Here is a 25,742-nt window from a genome sequence, read left to right as displayed (position 1 = left end):
GTTACTTAGGCCAAGTCTACACCTAAAAATTAGATTGATCTAGCTACATAGCTCAGGACTGTGAAGAATGCCACTCCCTGTGTGACATAGTTTGGTTAACCTAACCCCCACTGTAGACAGAAGAATTCTTCCATCCACCTAGCTACCACCTCTTGGAGAGGCAAATTAACTACATCCATAGAAAAAAACCTTCTGTTGAGTAGGAAGCATCTATACCAGGGGTGGTTAATAGGTGGACTGTGGACCAAATCTGGACTGCCAGAGGCTTTTGAATGGACCACAAAATCTTTGTATTTACTTATTATCATTATCATTATTACTTTTTAAATTATTTACTCTGGAATCTGGACCTTGACTATACCTTGCCCAAGAAATTTGGACCTAGCCAAAAAATAATTGATCATCCCTGATCTACGCTACGGTGCTACAGGAGCACAGCTGTGCCACTGTAGCTACTATAGCGTAGACATATCTTGAGGGTAGTGAAGAGGAATAACAAATTTAAAACAAAAACAAACAAAAACCAGCTTTGTTACAGCTTGCATCCAGTGTGAATGAATGGACTAAAAGGGTGACCTGAACATCAGACTCAGGAGGGACTGACACAGACTGAAATTGGTTTGGGACAAGGGTGGTCTTAAGTTTCCGCAGACAGAGGCCTGGTTTATACTAAGATGTTGGGTTGACCCAGCTTCATCACTCCAGGGGTTTGAAAAATTCCCATCCTTGTGCAATGTAGTTAAACTGACTAACTCCTGATGGAAGAATTCTACCACCTCTCAGGGAGGTGGATTATCTACACTGACAGGAGAATCCCTTCTGTCAGTGTAGGTAGCATCTAAACCAGGGGTGGGCAAACTTTTTGGCCTGAGGGCCACATCCGGGTTGCGAAACTTTATGGAGCGCCGGGTAGGGAAGGCTGTGCCACCCCAAACAGCCTGGACCCCACCCCCTATCCTCTCCCTCCCACTTCTCGCCCCCTGACTGCCCCCCTCAGAACCACCGACCCATCCAACCCCCCCGCTCCTTGTCCCCTGACTGCCCCTTCCTGGGACCCCTGCCCCTAACCATTCCCTGGGACCCCACCCCCATCCGACTGCCCCCTGTCCCCTGACTGCCCCCCAGGACTCCCAGGCCCTTATCCAACCCCTCCCCCCCCACCATGCTGCTCAGAGTAGCAGGAGCTCACAGCCATACCACTGCCCTGCCTGGCAGGAGTCCTGGCGTCGCGTCATGCTGAGGCTGCAGGGGAGGGGGGACAGTGGGGAAGGGGCCACGGGCTAGCCTCCCCAGCCGGGAGCTCAAGGGCTGGGCAGGATGGTCCTGCGGTCTGGATGTGGCCTGAGGGCCATAGTTTGCCCACCTCTGATCTAAACTGAAGCGCTACAGAGGCGCAATTGCAGCTGTAGCATTTAAAGAGTAGACAAACCCTCAGTCACCTTCCTGAGTACCCTCATCCTCCATACAAGAAGAGGGTTTAAAGGATCTCAGCACAGGCTGAGTCCCCAGTTGAAGGCTACTGGGGTAAAGCTGAGTCCCATCTCCCCCTCTTGGTTAAACTGGATAATCTTACCACACTGGATGCAAATAACTACCCGCTAGTTAAAAAGTAGGGTGGGACGGCGGCTTCACTCTCATTCCCATATACATGTTTTGGGATTCATTTAACAGAGTTGTGGGCTGCTGCATGAAACCCATTCCTGTTGAATTTGTCCGGTTTTCTGCAGGTTTGGAGTAGTATGAGATTCTTGTATAATGGGCACTAAAAACCATGGATTTAGCAGAGACACTGGTTTTATGGCCCATTACAACAATTTCTAACACACCCTGCTGCAAGCTAACCCTTGATTGTCCCACGATTGCAGAGTTGTTAATCACTCACTTCATTGTAAGTGGTCTCCTACAACATGGAACACCTTATGCTTAACAATGTGTCCCATCGTGTATTTAGATTAGACACTCTGGTTATCTTCTCCAGGCCTGAGGAAGAGCTCTGTGATGCTTGAAAGCTTCCACCAACAAAAGTTGGTCCAATAGAAGACATTTCATCAGCCACATTATCTCTCTTATATAAAAATATACTGTATTGTAACCATATTCTGTTTGTGCATACAAACTTGAGATTGTTTGTGCATGTGTTAATGCTTATTATATAGTATTTAAAAGCCTTTACATAAAAGTCTGTTTACTTCTAAAAATATATATTATAATTATCACCAATGTATGAAATGAAAAACAATGATGAATTAGATTTCTAAGATGTTTCCTCAACATAATTTCTTTCTACATTATCATACAGGAATATTACACAGTATACTAATTTGCATCTATTTGAACATTAAATTTTCCAACTGTGGCATGTCATTTGTGACAACCATCTGCTCAGACGTCACTTTTCTCTTAATCAGTTCTCTTAACATTAAAGTCAACAATAACAATTTCTACAGAGACACTGTAAAAGTGGTAAAGTTGTTTATATTTTTGCATTTAATTTACCATGCACTCCTACCACTTGTGTTCTAACTAGATAACATTTCTGGAGCATCAAACAAAATGAGAAAAAAAATACAAAACCCAACGTAAAGCCTGAGTTCTTCAAGCTCTGCATGTTCTTGCATAATAAAAATGTGTTATAGTTCTGATCAGAGACCACTGGAATGTTATAAACTCTAATGTTAGTTAAAAAGCTGAGTTAAGAGCGATTTCAAGACTCACAATTCAGTTTCTTTAAGGAGAATGAAAGTTTAAAAAGATCGAAGATTAATCTTGGGGCATAACTCAGTTGCACACAACAGCATTTGTTTTTATCTCTTTAGATAGATAGATAGATAGAGCATTGATAACTACATAAACAAAATCCCTTTGTTTTAAAATGAAGTTATTTATGTTGAAAAAAGTCATGTACTCAAAAGTTAGGAAGCACTAGGATTAAGGGTTGCACAGGCAATCTTAATCCTTCCCCTTGTGTGTACGTATCTGTGACCCAGAAACCTCTTGATGCCAACTGGCTGAGCACACAGGGTGACAGGAACCACCTGGGTTCACCAAAAGAATGTCATGTAAGGTTTCTAATGTCAGTCTACATTACGCTGGTCATCATAATCATTGCAAGAGGTATGTATGGAAAATAAGTGAGGAGCTAGGTATAGATACTAAAAATCATGTTCTTGAGGTCTGCAGTTAACAAAAGTCATGCCTTGAGACAAGCTTCTCCAGACAGGAGCTGGGAAACACTTATCTCCGTGGTTGCCCATTGTGTGTGTTATCATAGCAACCTGTTAGCATACTGAGTCAAAAGCTACTTCAGAGATTGTGAAGATTTCAGAGGAAAATCAACAGGAAGAAGTAAACAGCACAGAGGGTGGGACCCTATTTTCAGGTGCAGATCAAAGGTTTGGTCTGGTCTATCTGGAGGTGCAGAGACTTTGGGTAGGCTATTCTGTAGGAAAAAGGGAACATCCTGTGAGATAAGTTTAGGCTCTAGAAAGGATGTTATGATTTTGTTTTATACGTAACTATTTGTTTCCAATATTCTTACTTCCCATCATTTGAATCTCTATTCCTTGACAATATACTTATTTTTGTTTATAGTATAAATATATCTAAGTGCTGTGTGTTGAGTGGAGTGGTGACCCTGACTTAAAACTGGTGAGCTGAGGTATATTATTCCTTAGGGAAAAGGGGATCTAAGAATCTTGAGAGTGTTCAGTGGAACAGAGGCTGGACACTACAGGGGAATGCTCAGAGGACTTGGCAGATTGTGTGTGTGCCTGTCACTAACCTGAGAGACAAGATGGGTGAAATAGTATCTTTTTTTGGACCAACTTCTTCAAGTCTGGAGCAGAGCTCTGTGTGTGTCAGCTCGAAAGCTCATCTTTCTCTCTCACCAACAGAGGTGGGTCCAATAAAAGACATTACCTCACCCATCTGGTCTTTCTCATATCCTGGGACCAACATGGCTACAACAACATCACAAATATCACTAACCTGTACAACCAGAGCGAGGCCTGGAAGGCAATGGTATGATATTTCCCACAACACCTTACCCAGAGCCTCAGCAACCATAAAGCCAGTATTCACCATACAGCAGACACTAAAGATAACCTCCTTCAGCAATGCTAATGTATGACTACTTGCTAATCTGGAATGCAAAACCTTTTAACTTCTTTCTTCCCAAAGCCTAAAGGACTAAAGCCTATAGGGCCACTCTGAGGAGCTGTCTCTTACATGACAACACATAGTTTGGTACCTTAGAGCAGTGGTTCTCAAAGCTGGTCTGCCGTTTGTTCAGGGAAAGCCCCTGGCGGGCCGGACTGGTTTGTTTACCTGCTGCATCCGCAGGTTCGGCCAATCGCCGCTCCAGGCCAATGGGGCTGCGGGAAGCGGCGCGGGCCAAGGGACATGCTGGCCGCCCTTCCCGCAGCCCCCATTGGCTTGGAGCGGCAAACCGTGGCCAGTGGGAGCCGCGATCAGCCGAACCTGCGGACACAGCAGGTAAACAAACAGGTCTGAAAAAGCAGCAGACCGGCTTTGAGAACCACTGTCTTAGAGGACAGTGCTAACAGCCTAAATATATTGTCAGATGCAATATAAATATGATGTAGTGTAATCAGGGCCTCAATGTAATCTAATTTGCACATTTGCTTGTGCACTATGGATTTTCTTTAAAATTCTCTAAAAACTATTCCTTGAGTGGTCCTTATCTTTGACAACTGACAGATATTTTTCTTTTCATAAGAGGGGTTTCCCAAAGATGTGTTTCAGAGGTCAAATGTCACAATGACCTAGAAAAAAATTACTGAATCAGATCCCCAGTTCCGTTCAATATTTTGATCTGAAGTTTATTTTGACAGAAATGACAGCCTTGACAAATGCCTATACCATTTTATGGGCTACAGTAGATAATAAATCTGAACTGAGAAGTGGACTAACATTTTTCTGATTTCTTTTTTTTTTTAAAGATTCCTTATTCCTTCTTACCTGAATTAAAAAAAAACTCATTAAAGCTATTTATTGTAATGATATTGATAGACTCCTTTATTTATTCATATTTTAATAATGTATTTATAATGTCCTTAATCAGAAATCAAGCTGAAATGCGATATTTGTGCCAATGAAGTATAAACCATTTGTGAAGGCTTTAAAGTAAAGCAGAAAATAAATCCTTACATGTAGCTCCTTGTTTACATATATTCACATGCAATTCTACCAAATAGCTGCAGGATTTCACATATTAAAAGTGAAGATTACTGTCAGGAATATTATCATGATTTTATCTTTTTCTTTTCTTTTTTGGAAGGAAACTTATTACTTACCCAACATTTTCTGCATCTTCATCACACTCAGCCCTGTACTTGCAAGCCCCACATTTGGAGTGTTTTCTGTGAACTTCTGTTCCAGATCCTTCATACTCTAAATAAAACAAGGCAGTGTCATCAGAAAATATGACTTCTTTTACATTATGCTATGACTCTGTCTACGCAAATTAGCTTGTGTCAGGGTTCCTTCCCCCACTCTGAACTTTAGGGTACAAATGTGGGGACCCACATGCAAGACCCCCTAAGCTTATTTTACCAGCTTAGGTTAAAACTTCCCCAAGGCACAAAGTCTTTGCCCTTAGATTAGGTAAAACGCTGCCACCACCAAGTGCTTTAACAAACCAACACTTAGCTAAGGACCACTTGGAGTTCCTATTTCCCCAAAATATCCCCCCAAGCCCTTACACCCCCTTTCCTGGGGAGGGTTGAGAATAAACAAGATGAGCACAGACCAGCCTTGGATTTTTAAGGCCCAAAAAACCTAGTCAGATTCTTAAAAAAACAGAACTTTATTAGAAGAACAAAAAAGATAAGAGAACAACTCTAAGATCAGAATGGAAGATAATCTTACAGGCAGTCAGATTCAAAACATAGAGAATCCCTCTAGGCAAAACCTTAAGTTACAAAAAGACACACAAACAGGAATACACATTTCCTCCAGGACAGCGAATTTCACAAGCCAAAACAAAGAAAACCTAATGCATTTTCTAGCTAGATTACTTACGAACTTTACAGGAGTTGGAGGGCTTGCATCCTTGATCTGTTCCCAGCAAAGGTATTACACAGACAGACAAAAGCCTTTTCCCCCCCTCCAGATCTGAAAGTATCTTGTCCCCTCATTGGTCATTTTGGGTCAGGTGCCAGCCAGGTTACCTGAGCTTCTTAACCCTTTGCAGGTAAAAGGACTTTGCCTCTGGCCGGAGGGATTTTATAGCACTGTATACAGAAAGGTGGTAACCCTTCCCTTTATATTTATGACAGCTTGCCTTTCAACAGGAAAGCAGCTTGTAGGCATAGCGTTGTCATATATTTATACCACAGTCATTAGCTTCACTAGTATTACTTCTTCCAAAATTGGGCAACAACTAAAGTTTGATAGAGTGATAACAATTACAAGATAGCACACAAAAACAAAAAAACCCAAACAAACAAAAAACATTGCTTCATTTGCTATTTACTACTCCTTTATTGTTGTACAGAGTGATTTGCTATTGATTTTCCTCAGTTCTCTAAATCCAACACTAATATACATACTAGCTCATTTTAAGGAAACTTTATTTGACACTAACACCATATAAAACATGCACCTTTTAATACCATTTGACTGGTAATTTAATGATGTTCATGTAAAGAATGTATACATAGCCAAGCAGAAAGAAAGGAAAAAATTTTAATTGAAGTTCTGTAATTATAGACATAGTTCCATATAACTACTTGTTACATATAATGATTTTTTCCTCTACGTCCCTGAGGATAGATTTTCTTTTACTTTGTACTAGATTATACTAATTTCTCATAGTTCCAGCCTATTCCTTTTCATGCTTATCATCATCAGTGGTTTAGGACATACAGAAGACCCAGAGCATTATCTTGATAAGATACTGATAGAAATGGAACTTCCTGTAGAAGATAGAACACATCTCCAAGGTTCAAAAATATTGGTCCTACAGGCAACAGCATTATTCTTGTGGTTCACACTGACATCACAGCTCATCAGTCACATGGGAGGAAAATGTAGATCCACAATGTTCTGATGTAGGATATCTAGAATTTGATAGATGCCTAATTTAGAACTGTCAAGTATCAGAGGGGTAGCCGTGTTAGTCTGGATCAGTAAAAGCGGTAAAGAGTCCTGTGGCACCTTATAGACTAACAGACGTATTGGAGCATAAGCTTTTGTAGGTGAATATCCACTTTGTCGGATGCATGTAGTGGAAATTTCCAGAGGCAGGTATAAATACAAGCAAGCAAGCATCAGGTTAGGGATAACGAGGTTAGTTCAATCAGGGAGGATGAGGCCCTCTTCTAGCAGTTGAGGTGTGAACACCAAGGGAGGAGAAACTGCTTTTGTAGTTGGCTAGCCATTCACAGTCTTTGTTTAATCCTGAGCTGTTTATAACAATTTATAACTGTTATGACACATTTGGTGGAATATCATAGTGAATGGTGTTCTCTTTTTTTCTCTCCATGAGTTCATAAAAAATATCAAGCTGATCAAGAAAAATATAGTTTTCAAATTCAAAGTGCAGAACAATGTAACCATAAGAATATTAAGATCTTCAGAGGTACAAAAATTTCACTGGGCCAAAAGTACTGCATTGTTAGAAGGACATGGTGTATTTTAAAGGCATTATTACATGTCAAACATTGCATGTCAGATCACCGTGAATCTCTACACACTACAGGATCCTTATACACCATAATGACTTATATTTCTGTTAATTGATTCTAAATTAAAAACTCCCCAGGAAAGCATAATATGAAAACATGTTTCATATTTCAAAGCTCACATTTTTTCTAAACTATTGTCACAGCTTTCTTGCCTTTATTAGTGGCCAAGTTAAAGCTAAATATAAAATCTACTTGAGCCAAACACACACATTAAAAATGAAACACATTTTAATGTTAGATGGGCAATATAAATATAAAATTATCAAACACAACCAAAGCTGTGTCTAGTTATATTTTATAATACATTTATATGTATGATGAGTGCACCTTAAAGAATTAAATCTGTCTTTATCCTTTTAAGAACACAATTTTTTCCATACTGGAATAAAAATAATATTGCAGAGAAATAGTTTAAAATAATGTGGTTAATTTAATTTCCTACAGTATTTTTTTTTTTTTTTACATTTGGAGTTCTGCAGCTAAATTTTCAATCTCAATAATACCATTAAAGGAACACTCTAACATCACAATACAGTGATTAAAAAAAATTGTTTAAAATAATTTCAGATACTAACCTGTCCCTGAGTCACACTGCCAATTTTAGTGGTTTTTACAACCACATTATCCTACTTTTAAAGTGTTTTTCTCTGTTTTGTTGACTTTTAAAAGACTCAAACAGGGGAAACTGACTATACTGAAACAGTGAAATTGACTATACAAAATAAAAAATGTTGTCAAAGATAAAGTTAGTAACAGAGAAAAGTATTTTCTCTCATCTCCTTCTCTTATAGTGGTCATGTGCTATTTGTAACAATAGCCAGTTAAACAAATTATGCCAGAAATGTAAATTCTAAGTTGTTGGTATCCCTTAAATGCAGCATGCCTGGGAGTATGGAAGAGGAAGAAGCCCCCTTGTACCTATACATGGATTCTTGGACCTTAGGTCTAGATGCACCTGGAGCAGATAAACTGGGATTAGATAGACAAAGAGATGAGTAAAGTCTTGGCTCCATTTCTTACTCAGTTGCCAGCACAGCTGAAAAAGCATGAGGAGAGCTGGATGCAATAATTTATAGTTGATATAAATTCAGAGTGATAGATTCATAGATTATAAAGACAGAAGGGACCACTGTCATAATCTAGTCTGACCTCCTGTATAGCAGTGGTTCTCTAAGCCGGTCTGCCGCTTGTTCAGGGAAAGCCCCTGGCAGGCTGGACCGGTTTGTTTACCTGCCGTGTCTGCAGGTTTGGCCGATCGCGGCTCCCACTGGCTGCGGTTCGCTGCTCCAGGCCAGTGGGGGCTGCGGGAAGGGCAGCCAGCATGTCCCTTGGCCTGCGCCGCTTCCTGCAGCCCCCATTGGCCCGGCGCAGCGAACCACGGTCAGTGGGAGCCGCGATTGGCCAAATCTGCAGACGCGACAGGTAAACAAACCAGTCCGGCCCGCCAGGGGCTTTTCCTGAACAAGCGGCAGACTGGCTTGGAGAACCACTGCTGTATAGCACAGGCCATAGGACTTCCCTGAATCAATTCCTGTTTGAACTAGAGTACACCTTTTGGAAAAACATCCAATCTTGATTTTAAAGTTTCCACAGATGGAGAATCTATCAAACCCTGGGTCAATTGTTCCATGGTTAATTATCCTAATTATTGTAAATTCAAATCTCATTTCTAGTCTGAATTTGTCTATCTTCAAATTCCAGCCATAATCTTATTATGCCTTTGTCTGCTAGATTAAGAGTCCTCTATTATCAAATTTCTATTCCCCACATATGTATTTATAAACTGTGATCAAGTCACCCCTTAAGCTTTTCTTTGTTAAGCTAAATAGATTGAGCTCCTTGAGTCTTGCACCATAAGGCATGTTTTCCAATCTTTTAATTATTCCCATGGCTCTTCTCTGAACCCTCTCCAATTTATCAACATTCTTCTATCATAGATTTCAAGGCCAGAGGGACCAACTGCAACAATCTGGTCTGACCTCCTGTAGACTAGGACTTCCAGGCCATAGAATTTTCCCCAAAATAATTCCTAGAGCAGATCTTTTAGAAAAACATCCTGTCTTGATTTAAAAATGGTCAGTGATGGAGAATCCACCATGACCCTTGATAATTTGTTCTAACGGTTAATTACCTCAGTGTTAAAAACTTACACTTTATGTCTAGTCTGAATTGGTCTACTTTCAATTTCCAGCCTTTGGATCATGTTATATCTTTGCTAGACTGAAGAGACCATTATTAAATATTTATTCCTAATGTAGGAACATATAGACTGTAATCAAATCACCTTATAACCTTCTCTTTGCTAAGCAAAACAGCTAAAAGAATGAGGAGTGTACTTGTGGCACCTTAGAGACTAACAAATTTATTTGAGCATAAGCTTCCATGGACCAATGCCCACTTTATCAGATGCTTGCAGTGGAAAATACAGTAGGAAGAGAGATATATATATATACACATACAGAGAACATGAAAAAATGGGGGTTGCCATACCAACTCTGATGAGACTAATCGATTAAGGTGGGCTATTATCAGCAGGATAAAAAAAACTTTTGTAGTGATAATCAGGATGGCCCATTTCAAACAGTTGACAAGAAGGTGTGAGTAACAGTAGGGGGAAAATTCTTGTCAACTGTTTGAAATGGGCCATCCTGATTATCACTACAAAAGTTTTTTTTCTCCTGCTGATAATAGCCCACCTTAATCGATATATATATTGTGACAAAGCTCTGTCCTTGCCTCTGTGGGTCCCGCATTTCCTGGTGGATTTCGCTAGCCTCAGAGGCTCACTGTGACCCTCCACATACCCTTCTCTCTCTAAAGACAAGGGTCACAGTCTACTGAGCCATTTTCATCATAAGCCAGTGAGGGAGGTGAGGAAGTTATCCTTCCTTGCACAGTCTCTGTTGTCTCCCATTCTCAGTGATTAATCAGGGGGCAAAGGTGTGGGGGAGGCCGGGCCATTCCTCTACTCCGGCAATAGTATCAGCAATGGTAGCTGACCTTTTAGAAACATGACGTACAATTCCCTGGGCTACTTCCCCCACAGCAACCCTCACTTTCTCAAGCTCCACTTCACCCTTACCATGTCAAGGTTCCTCCCCCACTCTGAACTCTAGGGTACAGATGTGGGGACCTGCATGAAAAACCTCCTAAGCTTATCTTTACCAGCTTAGGTCAAAACTTCCCCAAGGTACAAAATATTCCACCCATTGTCCTTGGACTGGCCGCTACCACCACCAAACTAATACTGGTTACTGGGGAAGAGCTGTTTGGACGCGTCTTTCCCCCCAAAATACTTCCCAAAACCCTGCACCCCACTTCCTGGACAAGGTTTGGTAAAAAGCCTCACCAATTTGCCTAGGTGACTACAGACCCAGACCCTTGGATCTTAAGAACAATGAACAATCCTCCCAACACTTGCACCCCCCCTTTCCTGGGAAATGTTGGATAAAAAGCCTCACCAATTTGCATAGGTGACCACAGACCCAAACCCTTGGATCTGAGAACAATGAAAAAGCATTCAGTTTTTTACAAGAAGACTTTTAATAAAAAATAGAAGTAAATAGAAATAAAGAAATCCCCCCTGTAAAATCAGGATGGTAGATATCTTACAGGGTAATTAGATTCAAAAACATAGAGAACCCCTCTAGGCAAAACCTTAAGTTACAAAAAAGATACACAGACAGAAATAGTTATTCTATTCAGCACAATTCTTTTCTCAGCCATTTAAAGAAATCATAATCTAACACATACCTAGCTAGATTACTTACTAAAAGTTCTAAGACTTCCTTGTGCCTGATATGGTGTGTACTACTCAGTCTCTCCAACAGCACAACTTCCTCCCACAGCTCCTGACATGCACATCCACCTGACTAACTGGGAGGCTTTTAACTAGTTTCAGCCAGTTCCTGATTGGCCTCAGGTGTCCCAATCAACCTAGCATTCTCCCTACCTTCTGGAAAGTTCTTAATTGGCCCCAAGTGTCTTAATTGACCTGGAGCAGCTGCCATTTCACTTATCCTGGTACCAGGGATTTGTTTAGCCTGGAGCTAATATATCTATTTCCCACTACTTTTCTATAGCCATTTGGCCTTGCCCCGTCACATATCCCCCCCCTCTGCTCAACACCATAGAGTTGGGCAACTTGGGCTGCCAGGCAGTATGCTCATGACAGACCATCAGCGTTGCCATGGTGGCATCCAGCCCTGTGCCGTATGCGGAACTGGAATGGTTGGAGGGATAAGAACCACCTGGTGACCCTTGCATTCTTTTCCTTATTTTGCTGCATCCACTGGAGGGGTGCATGGTCCATCACAAGAGTAAATCGCCGGCCTAAGAGGTAATAACACAGTGTCTCCATAGCCCATTTGACAGCAAGGCATTCTCTCTCGACTACTGTGTATTTTTGTTCTCTTGGGAGAAGCTTTCTGCTTAGGTAGAGGATCAGCTGTTCCTCTTCTCCCACCACTTGTGACAGAACTGCCCCCACCCCCACCTCGGAAGCGTCTGTTTGTAAAATAAACTCCCTGTTAAAGTCCGGGGTCATTACAGAGGGCCGTCCAAAGGTCTGTAAATGCCCCCTTTGCTGCGTCAGTCCACTTTACCATGTCTGGACCTCAGGCCTTCACCAGGTCCGTTAGGGGACTTGCCCGAGTGGCGAAGTGGGGAATAAAACGTCGGTAGTAGCCTACCACGCCTAGGAATGCATGGACCTGCTTCTTTCGGTCGGCCAGGGCCAGTTTTGAATTGCCTCTAGCTTATTCATTTGGGGCTTCACTATACCCCTTCCCACAATATATCCCAGGTACCTAGCCTCTGCTAGCCCTATGGTGCATTTAGCATTAGCTATGGCTAGCCCTATGGCACATTAGCAGTGAGGCCAGCCCGCCTTGAGGTGCACAGTACTGCCTCAACTTTCTCCAAGTGGGTTCATTGGGTCTCCTGTGCTCTCTCCAAGTCTTCCCGTACAATGGGCGTAACTCGGACTATCCGATCTCTCATCTGCAGTACATGCTCAACTATGTTCCTTCCAGGATTTGGCTCCTCTTCCCAGGCTTCTCTGGCTATATCCAATATGCCCCGAGGGTGGTGCCCATATAGTAGTTCGAATGGAGAGAAACCCGTGGAGGCTTGCAGAACCTCCCGGATGGCAAACATGAGGTAAGGCAATAGGGTATCCCAGTCTTTCCCATCCCGGCTCACCACTTTCCTGATCATGGCCTTGGGGGTCCTATTGAATCTTTCCACAAGGCCATCTGTTTGCGGGTGGTATACAGAGGTCCGTAGGGCTTGTCCATGGAGCAATGAACAGAGATCTTTCATCAACTTGGACATGAAAGGTGTCCCTTGATCAGTCAATATCTCCTTGGGTAGCCCAACCCGGGCAAAGATCTATACTAGCTCCTTAGCTATTGTATTGGAAGCTGCGTTGCGCAGGGGAACAGCTTCCAGGTACCAGGTTGCATAGTCCAGTACAACAAGCACATGTTGGTGGTCCCAAGCTGTCTTCTCTAGGGGCCCTACCAGATCCATGGCTATCCGTTCGAAAGGAACCTCTATTATTGGAAGAGGTATCAAAGGAGCCTGCAAGTATGGGTGAGGGCTATGTAACTGACACTCTGGACAAGAGGTGCAGTATCGCCGGACATCTTCATGTACTCCTGGCCAGAAGAACCTCCGCAGGATCCATGCCTGGGTTTTCTCTACCCCTAGGTGTCCTCCAAACAGGTGACTGTGGGCGAGACTCAATATGGCTTTTTGATGTTTTCGTGGCACCAGAAGTTGTTGTATCTCTTGCTCCTACATTTGCACCATGCGGTACAGGAGATCTTTTTTCACTATAGGGGAAGGTCCGGGGACCCCAGACCTTCCCATCCATGGGTATCCCATCAATCTTGGCCACCTCTTTCCTGGCGTTATCATATCTGGGGTCCTCTGCCTGGTCCCTCCCAAAAGTCTCTCTCCCAGGACTAACCTGCCCAAGCTCCCAGGGTCTGGCTTCTGCTTCTTCCAACGGCTCGCCACCGTCATGGCTGGAGCCAGCCTCTGGCTCACCTTCTGTGGTGGAAGTTTCTCTGTTGGCTGCATGCGTCCATCTGCCTACTAGGGAAATCTTCTGGCCCTGGGTCAGGATCTGGGTTCCCAATGCCTTCGCGGCCTTCCTCTCTTTTTTTGTCTTCCGGGTCTTTTCGGTGGCTGAGAACAGATTCTGAGAAATCTCAGCGAACCTCAGGGGTTGACATTCTTCTGGTGATGAGTTGCTGTCCTCAGGGTCCCCACCTCCCTCCAGCCTCTCCAGGGGGAGTAAATTATCAAACCCTGGATAGTCCCTCCCAATGACTACAGGATATGTGAGTTTAGGAACTACGCCCCCGGTCACCTCAATGGGGTTTCCCTGAACCTCTATCTCCACTGGGATGGTGGGGTAATGGCTCACGGCCCCATGCACGCACATCGCTGCTATGCATTTGGCTTGTAGCAGCTGACTACTTTTTACCAGGTTACCCGATATGAGGGTGATAGCACTCCCAGAGTCCACAAGCGCTGTAGTCTCTGCTCCATTTATCCTCACTGGCCTGGTGTAATTATGTGGGGCTAATGCGACACCCATGAGGTGGATAAGGAGCATGGGACCTCCCAATTCCCCAAGTTACATTGCATAGGCTCCTCAGTGCTGGGACACTGTGCTGCTGTGTCTCCCCACTCCCCACATGCATAACATCTATAATTGCTTTTAATCACTCCCTATCCCAGGCGTTAGGGGGTTTAGTCCCAAGGTTCCCCCCACTCAGGCCAATCCCTTCCTTCTGGGGTCCCTGCTGGTTTTCGGCCCCCCCTTCTTCCACCTAGGACTCCCCGGGGCTTGGCTGCCCAAACTTCCAGGTTTGGGGTCGGTGCTTGCTTTGAAAGGGGCCTTCCTTGGGCAGTCGGGTCACTTCCCTGGCTGTCATTCGTCTTTCTACCAGCGTGATCATCTCGTCGTACGTGGATGGATCGTTCTGGCCTACCCATTTGCAGAGATCTGGCAGCAGTCCCCACATGTAATGGTCTATGACCAGGGTCTCCAAAATCTCCTCTGGCCTGCACACCTTGGGCTCTAACCACTTCCGTGAGAGGTGTATGAGGTCGAATAGCTGGGACCTCGAGGGTTTGTTCTCCTGGTATTTCCACTCATGGAATCTCTGGGTCCTTACTGCTGCCGTTACCCCTGATCGTGCTAGGATCTCTGCTTTCAGACGGGAAGAGTCAGTGGCATCCGTGGCAGGCAAGTCAAAGTAGGCCTTCTGGGCCTCTCCACACAAAAAGGGGTGAGAATGCTGGCCCACTGCTCCTGCTGTGGGGGAAGTAGCCCAGGGAATTGTACATGTCATGTTTCTAAAAGGTCAGCTACCACAGCTGATACTATTGGGTCCCTGGGCTGGAGCCTGGAGTAGAGGGTGGGCCCAGGCTCTCCCCTCCCCACCTTTGTCCCCTGATTAATCACTGAGACTGGGAGACAATAGAGACTGTGCAAGGAAAGATAACTTCTTCTCACCTCCCTCGCTGGCTTATGATGAAAATGGCTCAGTAGACTGTGACCCTTGTCTCTAGCGAGAGAAGGGTTACATGGAGGGTCACAGTGAGCCTCTGAGGCTAGCGAAATCCACCAGGAAATGCGGTACCCACGGAGACTAGAACAGAGCTTTGTCACAACTAGTGTCAGGAGTGGGACTTCGTTCACAGCGTGGCGGAAGAAAGGTTTTTTTTTTTTTTAAAAGTGCACTGGGGTATTGGATTTTTTTTTGTTTTGGTTTGTTTGCTTTGTACCACAATGGAGGAGGTGGTAAGAGCTCTGGTACAAGCCATGGTAGCCCAGCAGGAGGCCACCCGGGTTCAGGCAATGGCATAACAGGAGTCTATACGGCTACAGCAGGAAACCAATCAATTATTGATGAGCCAGGCGACCGAAGATCGTGCCCTCTTGAGAGAGGTGGTGGACCAGCTGAAGATCCCCACCACCCAGGCCAGGGGTCCGCTGGGATGCGAACCCTGAGGACCACTGGTTGTCTGCCAAAGATGACATCAGGAGATGACGTAGAGGCATATCTCCTCTCATTCGAAAGGACTGCTCAGCATGAGGCTAATACTGATGCTTATTTTTATGCATATTTTCTATTTTTAATCACTAAGTTTTCACAGTTGCAAGAAATTATGGGGGGAACAGACAACTTAATGACAGTAGATGTGGAGATTCAAGAAGTTAAAGCTTTATATATGTTTATACATGTATACGTTTGTTAAAACATAAATTGTCAACATCACATATCAAAATATACACAGTAAATATCCTTAAAACAAACTGTGCTAACATTTGTGTTATCATCAATAGAAATATCTATCGGTTTGTGTGTGTACAGTGAAATCAATGCTTACCAACATTAACTAATAAAAATCTAATCCTTCCAGGCCTAAACATGTGTCACTCAGATTAAAGTCCTCCATGATCACAGAGATCCCCCCTCTTTCACCCCTCCCACCCCCCCGCATTAAAGATAGGTTCTTAGGGAGCTGGTCATCCTGTTCTCTAATGTGATTTTGTGGTCTGTAGCAGACAACAATTAGTACCAATCTTGTGCTTTATCTGTGGGGACTTTGATCCATAAACATTCAAGATCATTTTCTTTCAAGCTGTCAGTGACTCAGAAACAGGTAATGCCATTTTTGACAGAATGTTACTCTCCCTCCCCTTTTACCTACTCGATACTTCCTAAATGGGTTATAATAATTGATTTCTACATTACAGTCATGCTAATCATCCCACTAGGTTTCAGTAATACCAACTAGATTGAATTTATGCTCATAAATGAGCAATTCCAATTCCTCTTGTTTATTACCCAGGCTCCTGGCACTGGAGCATAGGCAATTAAAGAACTTCTTCTGTTCACATCCTGTGTTGTCTTGATTAATTTTGTTCTCAGCATCTTGATTTTGTTCTCAATGAATGCTCATTTGTTCCCTCTTTTCACAGTCTCAGGCCACCATCAAATTAACATACACACACACATACACAGCAGCCCGGGGTTGATCTCTTGTTATGTCTACACAGCAACTAGACCTCTATGGCTGGCCTGTGCCAGCTGACTCAGGCTCCTGGGGCTTAGGCTGCTTCATTGCTGTGTAGATGTCTGGGCTCAGACTGAAGCCTGGGCTCTAGGACCCTGCAAGGTAGCAGGGTCCCAGAGATCAGGCTCCAGCCTAAGCCTGGAAGTCTACACACCACTGAAACAGCCCTGTGACCAGCCGCGGGGTTTTCTTTGCTGTTGTAGATATACGCTCTGAGTCTGAATGTCTTCCAGGGCTACCCCGGGATAGTGCAGCATACATACCCACACTTTGTTCAGGGCTGTGCCTAAAGTCACAATCCAATACTATGAAACTGAAATATAAATACACTGTACCAGAGTGGAGTGACTAGTGTTTATGGTTAAGTTGTGGCCAGTCTTTATGTGACCATGCAGAAAGGACTGCTCTCTGACCTGCACCCCCTACTAAGAGCTGAAGCCTCTGTGTTCTGAATACAAATGCTGCTAGAGAGGTGTCCCTCTTAGGAGCAACTTATCTAAAATGGGTTGGGAAATAGGGGGAACCAGAGCTCTATCACTCCTGCATGCTGACCATGTTGTGTGCTGCACCTCTTAAGACGGGTGTCTCCTATTGTGCTCCTCTCAGCACAACTAGGATGTCTCCAAAATGCCTCTGAATGCACCTCCTTGAGGCAGTGTAGCGCCACAACACCCTTACTACAGGCTGTAGCTGAAGGCTACGATCTAGTGACTTGTCTGATTGACAGATTATGGAAACACTATTATGATGCCTTAGTTAAGGCTGTGTTCTGTTTTGCAATCAGAAGTTGACTGTAGCATGTGTAGACATCCCTGAGCTAGCTTTGATCAAGCTAAGTCCAATAAAAATAGCAACAAAACTGCGCCAGCATGGGCTATATAAGCCTGCTCGTAACCTGGGCATGTACTTGAGCAGCTAGCCTGTGTTGTTGCAGCTTCATGGCTATTGGTATTCAAGCTAGTTAGATCAAAGCTAGCTTGGGTATGTCTACACATACTGCAGTCACACCTCTGAATGCAGTGTAGACATACCCTTTGTTTTATATGAAAAACAGCATATTTATTCTGAATTTTCATTTCTTTCAATAAAGTTGAATTTTCTGCTGGCTTGTGTGCTCTAGTCTTTGTGTAAGGAATGGTTACCAATGTGGAACCTGTTCACTGTCAAACTGTTTAGCCAGTTTAGGAGCAAAGTTCTCCTCTTCCACCCAGAGATCCACACCTCACTGATGGAACATCCATCATTCACCATAAAATACCACACAGCAACCTTAGCTCTGCCCCAGTAGGAGGCCAGTCTCCCAGCACTTTTGCCTTCGACCATGAGATCACTATAGATAATGGCAGGAGAGACATCTTCTCCGTTTAGTGTGGTTCTGAGTTTGGGGAAGGGGGGAGTTTGAAGACTGACACGCCTCCTGAGGCAGAATTAAGGTAGGATTGTGTTGTCCGGCGGTTGTTCTAGTGATGAGGCGTGTGACTCAGGGTGGAGGAGTAGAGGGCATGTTAGATGCTTTCATTTTTCTTTTCCTTCCTTTTGTAGTTCTGTGTTAGGTATATTACATATCTGGCAAAGTTAACTCACAAACAGTGTTCTTATGTATTAACAATGAGTTATGTCAGACAAAGTTAACATTTCTGGTAGCATTTGATGAGTTTTCTCTGACTGCATAAGAATCACCACGGAGGAATAGACTAATATTCAACTACTCCTGTGATCTGTTTCCTCAGGAGCCAGTTCCTGATGCTCCAAAGGGAAGCTAAACAACTTCAAAAATATGCATTTGACAAACTATGCACCAACATATGATAGTGAGGAGGTCGGAAAGTCACCATATGCCCAGAAGAGTGATGAGGGAGCAGTCCCTGCACTTTCATGAACAAAGGCAATACCATTATGCCAAGTTCTTACAAGGACCACACAGTGCGGAGTGGGTTCCTCATTCCTTGCCCCTTCAGGTAAGGGCCAGACATCTGTCTCTTAGCCTCTCCATGGTCCTGATTGTGATACCCTTACTCAGGATAGCAAGCACTAACCCAGGAGATCACTCACCCAGAAGTCACTACCTGTGTAAATGCTAAAGGCTGCACAGTCAGGCCCTCTATATTTGTCTCCTTTCCTTGCCTCACAACCGTGTTGTGAGATTTTGTTTTGTTGCCACTTTTACTAACTTACAGAAATAAATGGAGCTAATAGGGGTTTAAGGCACTATTCAGGACAGAATCAGGCCTGTAATGTTTGTAAATCACTCTGAGACTCTCAGATTGGAGGTGCTATAGAAATGCAAAGTCACATTATCCTTCTCCACCTTCTGTAACTGACATGTTTAGAAAGCTCCAAAAATTCAAGCTTTTGAAATTTATAAAATATAAAGGTTTTGAAATCTGTATGTTGACACACGCCTGAGTGTGTGACAACCCTGGGTAACTGTTGTGCCCAAGGAGGGTAAGGAACAGATGGTAGTCTACTAAAAAGCACATACTGTCTATCAATTTATTAATTATAAAAAGCAATCTGCCAAACTTTCATCACAAGATACTTTAGATACTAAATTTCAGAGAGATTGGGAATTCAAAACAAATTATTTTAATAACAATTAACTTCGCTATCTGTATTGCAAGCATGTTATTTCCTCAGCTTGAAAACCTGAATTGACCAGCTGCCATCTGTCTAAAATTAATTTTATTTTAATACATAAAATGCATTTGCTTAGGTAAACAGACACTTGCTATATGTATTTTTACACCGAAAGAGAAAAAAATTAATTCTATGCCCATAGCATGATGCTTAGAAATCTTGCCCTCTGAGGGTCTAGAAGGTTTAAGAGACTGGTACTAGAATATGGAACCTTTCACCTTGAGGTCAGTGATCTGAATCTGAAGAGCAGGCCTGAACTGACAAAGTCATTACTGTCTGATAACTGTTTGATGGCCTATCTGACATAGATTAGTGGTTTCAGACTCGTTCCTAGTGAACAGCTGACAATAGCACAAAAGCAACACTACGAAAACAGGAACTAATTGAAATCCTCATTGGCAGTCTCAGCAGAGAAGTTAAGGATTGTCTGGAACCAGAAAAGAAGCAGCTCTGGTGTGTGGAGAAACCGTAAGAACTGCCCAGAGGATCTCCCCTCAAATGAGCTATTGTCTGTCACTTTGGACCAACTAGGGATCTCAGTAGATTTAGATGGGCCCCTGGAGCCCAACCAAACCTCTAAGATGGTGCCTTCAGAACTGTTGCACTCTCCAACCACCAATGGCAGTCCGAGAAAGCCCTCCAAATAAGACAAGATTGAATAACACCCTTTAATTTGTCTGACTTGGCTAAAATCCTCCTTTGTGCATCACAATAAACAACTTTGACAAAATGGAACCCAACCACACCCCCCCCAAAAAGTTCCCTTTAAAGACTTAAATTCATATCCCTACCTACTATCCTAAGTCATGGGTCGAAGTGGGTGCCGATGCACTGGTATATTCAACCACTGAATATTGCACTCCAGTATGGGCAGGCAGTTCACATACCATATTTCTCAATGTGCAGCCTGATGCTGCAATGAGAATTATAACGGGAACATTAAAATCAACACCCATTCAATGGTTGCCCACCCTGACACACACACACACACACCTCGTGAGTACAATCAAACCATGAACATCCCAGCCTGAACTTCCCAACTTCTGAGGACCTCCAGAACCTTCCAAAGACACATCTGAAATCCCACAAACCTTCTTAAAGAGTCCTCATTCAATCCTGAGGCACACTGGGAAGAATTATGGGATAATGCTAATATACCAAATAAACATCTGATTGCTGACCCCCCCAAAACAACTTCCAGGCTTTAACCTCCTCAGAAACAAGGGTCTGTATTGAACCATTTCAGAACATCGAATGGCACATGCTGTCATCTCTTACACTGCTAGAAGCTGCCAGAATACACAATATGACTGTGGACACCATAATTTAGAGAATATGGACCACACTGAAAATTAGTGCCCACTTTGATCATTTGCCAGTGGCATCTCAGACCTACATTAAGCCACTTCAGACACGACACACTGGCTCACTAATCTGGACTTGGTTACTTGAACGTTGCTAGTCACTGCAAGTGCCATACAAAAGTATCTCTGGTTTGCAACAAAATGGAACCAGTGGGGTTGCATAGGTTGCAAATCCAGGCAGAATTTGGTCCAATGGCCCCTATAGTTCTCCTGCAGTTGACTCACCCGCAGCAGGACCAATGCAGTGCTTGGCTCTAACGTGCCTTTAGCAAATAAGCAGGGTATATTGGAGTAGGTTAAAACCATGGGGCTACAAATACGGGGCTGCTTCAGGTAAAGTACAGTGAGTCACTACAAAAGCCACTACTCACTGGGTTTTTCCCATCCATTAGAGAGCTTTCACTAAGAAAGCACAGTGAAAAAAAAGCCTACATTCTCTTCTCAGTCATTCCTATGCAATCCCACTGAAATCACTCTTCCCAAGGCTACTTCAGTGAATGTACACAACTGTCACTCTAGGTAGAATTTGTGCACTAAGTACCACTAGAAATAAAAGGTTTGGAGACAAAAATACCTTGGTATGCAAAAATGAAAATGCATGCAAGCTAGCTATCCAGCTTCTTCATAAGGATGGGCCATTCTAAGAATTTTCCTGCTCAATTTACTGGATCAAATTCTGCCAAGATTTACAACCTATATAACCCCACTGATTTCATTTTGTTATAAATCAGGTATACTTCATCCCATTTTCTGAAATGATAGATAGGGACATGAATTTAAAACTAACTTCTATTTTGCTGAAGCGAAAACAACAGTAACAAATCATATTTATTGGAAGAAGAATATAAAACAATTAAGATGATGTGTTTTGACAGAGCAGGAAAATTGTTGAATAATATTGTTATGAGCTGGGTGACACATGGTTATGGGTTGAGTAAAAACTTTGTTGAGATTGATGATTATGAATGCACCCTTCAATTAACATAACTGTAAAGATAAATTAATCACAATCTTCCAGCTAAGACAAAAGGGGTTGTGAACCTGCCTATGAGTTTTGGATTGTGTGGGCAGAGGGGGTTTGCTGATTATGGTTTTGGATGAGAGAGAAGTGTGAGAGAAGAGGGGTGAGGAGGAGGGGAAGCAGGAGCTCACAGAACTAGAGAGAGACAGAGACAGCATGAAGAAACCCAAGCAGCAGTTGGTGACAGTGTGACCTTGAGAGAAACTTAGAGAAAGATCCTGAGTTGGGGGTGCTGGCTGAAAAGAAGCTTGGGGCTGTAAATTAAAAAACTATTCCTTTTGTCTATGGTTCTTCCTACACTCAGAGAATCAGGACTTTGTACATTCCTTGTAATTAAACAATACTACATCAAAGAAAATACCCAAACTCCATCAATTTTGCCTCCAAAAATGGAATATCCCCTTGTCTTTATATGCATTCTAAAGAGTTCCAAATCGTCAGTTGTTGTATCAAATAAGCAATATTTTCAGGGATGAGCCTCAGTAACTAATGTTTCTTTCAGTAGGAAGGTGGGGGCATAAAGGCATATTAATGAGATTTTCAAAACTGCTTTACCTTCTGAATTAACATCCCATCCTCATATTAAGTGGCTTCGGACTCTAATAGCCACAGGTGATCTACAGCTGAATTTCATAAATTCAATAAGGTTAATAAAAATAATGTATTTTAAGTTCAGACTTCTGTCATGAGCAACATGGGCAATTTTTTTGTGACCGCTGACGTGTTGTGAGAGCACAAGAGACTGAAAATCGCTTATCCAAAATGTCAGAGGGCAACCTAGATAAGTGTGGCACAGCTGAAAAAATAGGTGGATGATATGACTGTCATTTCACCGTCAGGCATACTGCAAAATGCTACAACTCCGACTGCTTTATTCTAACATCTTGGTGACAGTAAACATGATTTGGCAGAGAGTCCAGCAGAGTAGTTACATGATCTTTGGCCTTTTTGTGATACATGACAATTTAGGGAAACATTGTCTTAGCTAATCCACTGTAGAACAAGTCTTTTTCCTGTTGCAAATCTGCTCTTTTGGCACAAACACCATTATATTTCAGATGATGCTATTCTCAAGTAGGAGGATATTCTGTGTTGAGTCAAGTTACAGAATAACTAAGGAATTGGCAACTGAAACAAAACCACATGAACCAACACCACAAATTTAAATCATACCTAGTGCTAGCAGTCTGTTGAACAACGACCCCTTTTAGCACTGGAAACCCTAACAGTCAGATTCATGGTGATTGTAGGGCAGAATTTAGACTTTTACCATTACTCTACTCAGGTGCAAAAATCTACTAATATTACCATGGACCTGGACAGCAACATGCACATTTTCTGAGCTGTGTATGATCAGCTACACATATATACTTTGTTTTTGCAGTTATCACAACAGCATACACTATCATACATGACCAGTTAGATACATAACTGGCATTTACCACCATTAGCATCTGAAAATTGGAACCTGTAGTGAATTGAGGACTATACTGAGTTTGCAAGCTATCACTTTGGGGGGAAGAAGTGGTGGGGCTTCCCGTTCCTGCTTGCAGGCTAGGGGTATCCATAGGTAAGCATAAGATCGGCAGTCATTTAGCAGACACACAGCATAAAGTACAGGAGGGTGAGTTGTGCCTCTGTTTTTGGGAGCATCCAGCTTTTTGCTCTATTTTGGGTTCTTGTGTGTTATTGTTCCGTTCTTCTGAATTCTAAGAAATAAAATAGCTGTGATGGATCTGCTAAGTAGATGACAACAACTCCCATCAGCCTCCTCCCCACTGTACTTCCCTTTCCTCTGGCCAGACAAAGGGAATGCGGAAGGGTCCTGAACCAGGAAGTGGATGGGCTCTGTTAGGAAGGAGTTGGTGCATGGCTAGTGAGTAGGGTTGCCAACTTTCTAACTGCACAAAACCAAACACTCTAGCCCTGCCCCTTCCCTGAGGCCTTGCCCCCACTCACTATATTCCCCCTCCCTTGGTGGCTCACTCTCCCCCACCCTCACTCACTTTCACTGAGCTGGGCCAGGGTGTGGGAGCGGGTGAGGGCTCTGGGCTGGGGGTGTGGGCTACAGGGTGGGGTCAGAAATCAGGGGTTCAGAGTGCAGGAGGGGGCTCTGGGTTGGGAGGTGGGGCTGAGGGATTTGGAATGCAGGAGGGGGCTCTGGGCTGGGCTGCAGGATCTGAGTTTGGGCTGGAGATGAGGGGCTTGGGGTGCAGGAGGGGGCTTCAGGCTGGGGGATGGGGGCTGAGGGATTCAGAGTGCGGGAGGGAGCTGTGGGTTGAGGCAGGGGTTTGGGATGTGGGAGGGGGTACGGGCTCTGGGGTAGGGCTGGGGGATGAGGGGTTCAGGGCTGGGGCAGGGGCTCGGGCTTACCTTGGGCGGATCCTGGTCAGCGGGGCTAAGGCAGGCTCCCTGTCTTTCCTGGCAGGGCAGGGGCAGGACAGGAGACTCCACATGCTGCTCCCATCCGCAGGCACCGCCCATTGGCTGTGGTTCCCGCCCAATGGGAGTGCAGAGCTGGTGCTTGGGGTGGGGGCAGCGCGCAGAACCTTGTGGCCCCCCCACCTAGGAGCCGGACCTGCTGGCCGCTTCCAGGGTGCAGCGCGGTGCCAGGACAGGTAGGGACTAGCCTGCCTTAGTCCTGAAACACCTCCGACCGGACTTTTAATGGCCCGATTGGCGGTGCAGACTGGAGTCATCAGGGTCCATTTTCAACCAGGCTTTTCAGTAAAAAACCAGACACCTGGCAACCCTACAGGAGCTGCAGAAGGGCCAGATGCAGAGAGGAATTCCAGGAATTGTATGCAGAGCTGGGTGTAGAACAAATTGTGACTGCTAGACATTACGGCAGGGTGCAGGTCTGTGTGGGGTTTATGGGGGAGCAGCAGTTGCTGGGCAGGGAGCCAGTGCAGAGGGGCCCCATGAGAGAGACACTACCAAGTGACTCTGGCTTGGAAACCTGCAAGCTCCGATTTGCTCGAATAGAGACTGGAGAGGGCATCCCATGCACTAGGCCCAAAGAACCCTGACTCTCAGTTGGACTGCCCCAGGGCCCAACTCTTTATTGATATTACTCACTTTGAACATTAACTGTTTAAGCCTCTGTACCTACGGTATTTGCAACCTTTCCCTTTCCTGCCAGCCCTAGTAAAATATCCTTTCACTTAGTTATGTGTCAGAGTGGTTACTGGGACCCATCAGGGTTAGCATCTACAAGGCCTAGTTGTTGAAACACCTACAGTGCTTGCCTCCAAATGATAATACACCTGGCACACTACTAGCATCTTGGGGGCTTGGTGTACTCCGGCCCTGAGCAACCCAACAATTACATAGTGTTATGTTGCAACGTTCCAGCAAGAGTATTTTATGCTTTTTATCCAACTTCTCTTTATGTATGCTGTGAACATACCAGAATACTTATCTGGAACCACATAAAATTCTCTTCGAGCTTTGTATCTGTCTTGCATAAAACCACCCGACCCTGGATAGGCTAAGATCATCAACCACAATGGTTCAGATCTTCTTAGGGACAGACTAGTAGCTTGCTACCCTCTCTGCTGCGACTGGGGTGGCTACCAGGATTGCTCCCTCCTCTGGTATTAGCATATCCCCCTTTTTTCCTCTCCTTCTCCCCAACCTAAGTTCCCTGTTCGGCTCTCCTTTTGTCACTTTCAGTTTATTCTCCTTGCCCCCACAAACACAAAGTGGGGTCTCCTCCCTTTCTTTTCCACCAGGGATTCTCTCATCTTCTTCTTCCCTACTTTTCCCCTGTCACTGCAGTATATGAATGCTTCACAAACTTTAATAAAGTTACCCTCATAACACCCTTAACATCTTGAGGTGTGTGGAGAAATAAAATGTACACAAAGATTTTTTTTTAAAAAAAAAACCCTAAGAAGCCTTCTTGCA

General features: G+C 43.8%; 1 protein-coding gene across 2 annotated transcripts in view; it reads right to left on the bottom strand.

Annotated features, from left to right (window-relative positions):
* TMEFF1 (transmembrane protein with EGF like and two follistatin like domains 1) overlaps positions 1-25,742 on the bottom strand; it is a 226,991-nt gene that overhangs the window by 45,758 nt on the left and 155,491 nt on the right. For both annotated transcript variants that reach the window (XM_075125495.1, XM_048839447.2), the window contains one exon: positions 5,316-5,412. In XM_075125495.1, coding sequence (XP_074981596.1) covers positions 5,316-5,412 — 97 coding nt within the window. The remainder of the gene's footprint in view (positions 1-5,315; positions 5,413-25,742) is intronic.

This window comes from Caretta caretta, chromosome 2 (genome assembly GCF_965140235.1).
Source record: "Caretta caretta isolate rCarCar2 chromosome 2, rCarCar1.hap1, whole genome shotgun sequence".
In the NCBI taxonomy this organism is placed as follows: Eukaryota; Metazoa; Chordata; order Testudines; family Cheloniidae; genus Caretta; species Caretta caretta.
The sequence above is the reverse complement of the archived record's forward strand: the minus strand, read 5'-3'. Positions and strand labels throughout refer to the sequence as shown.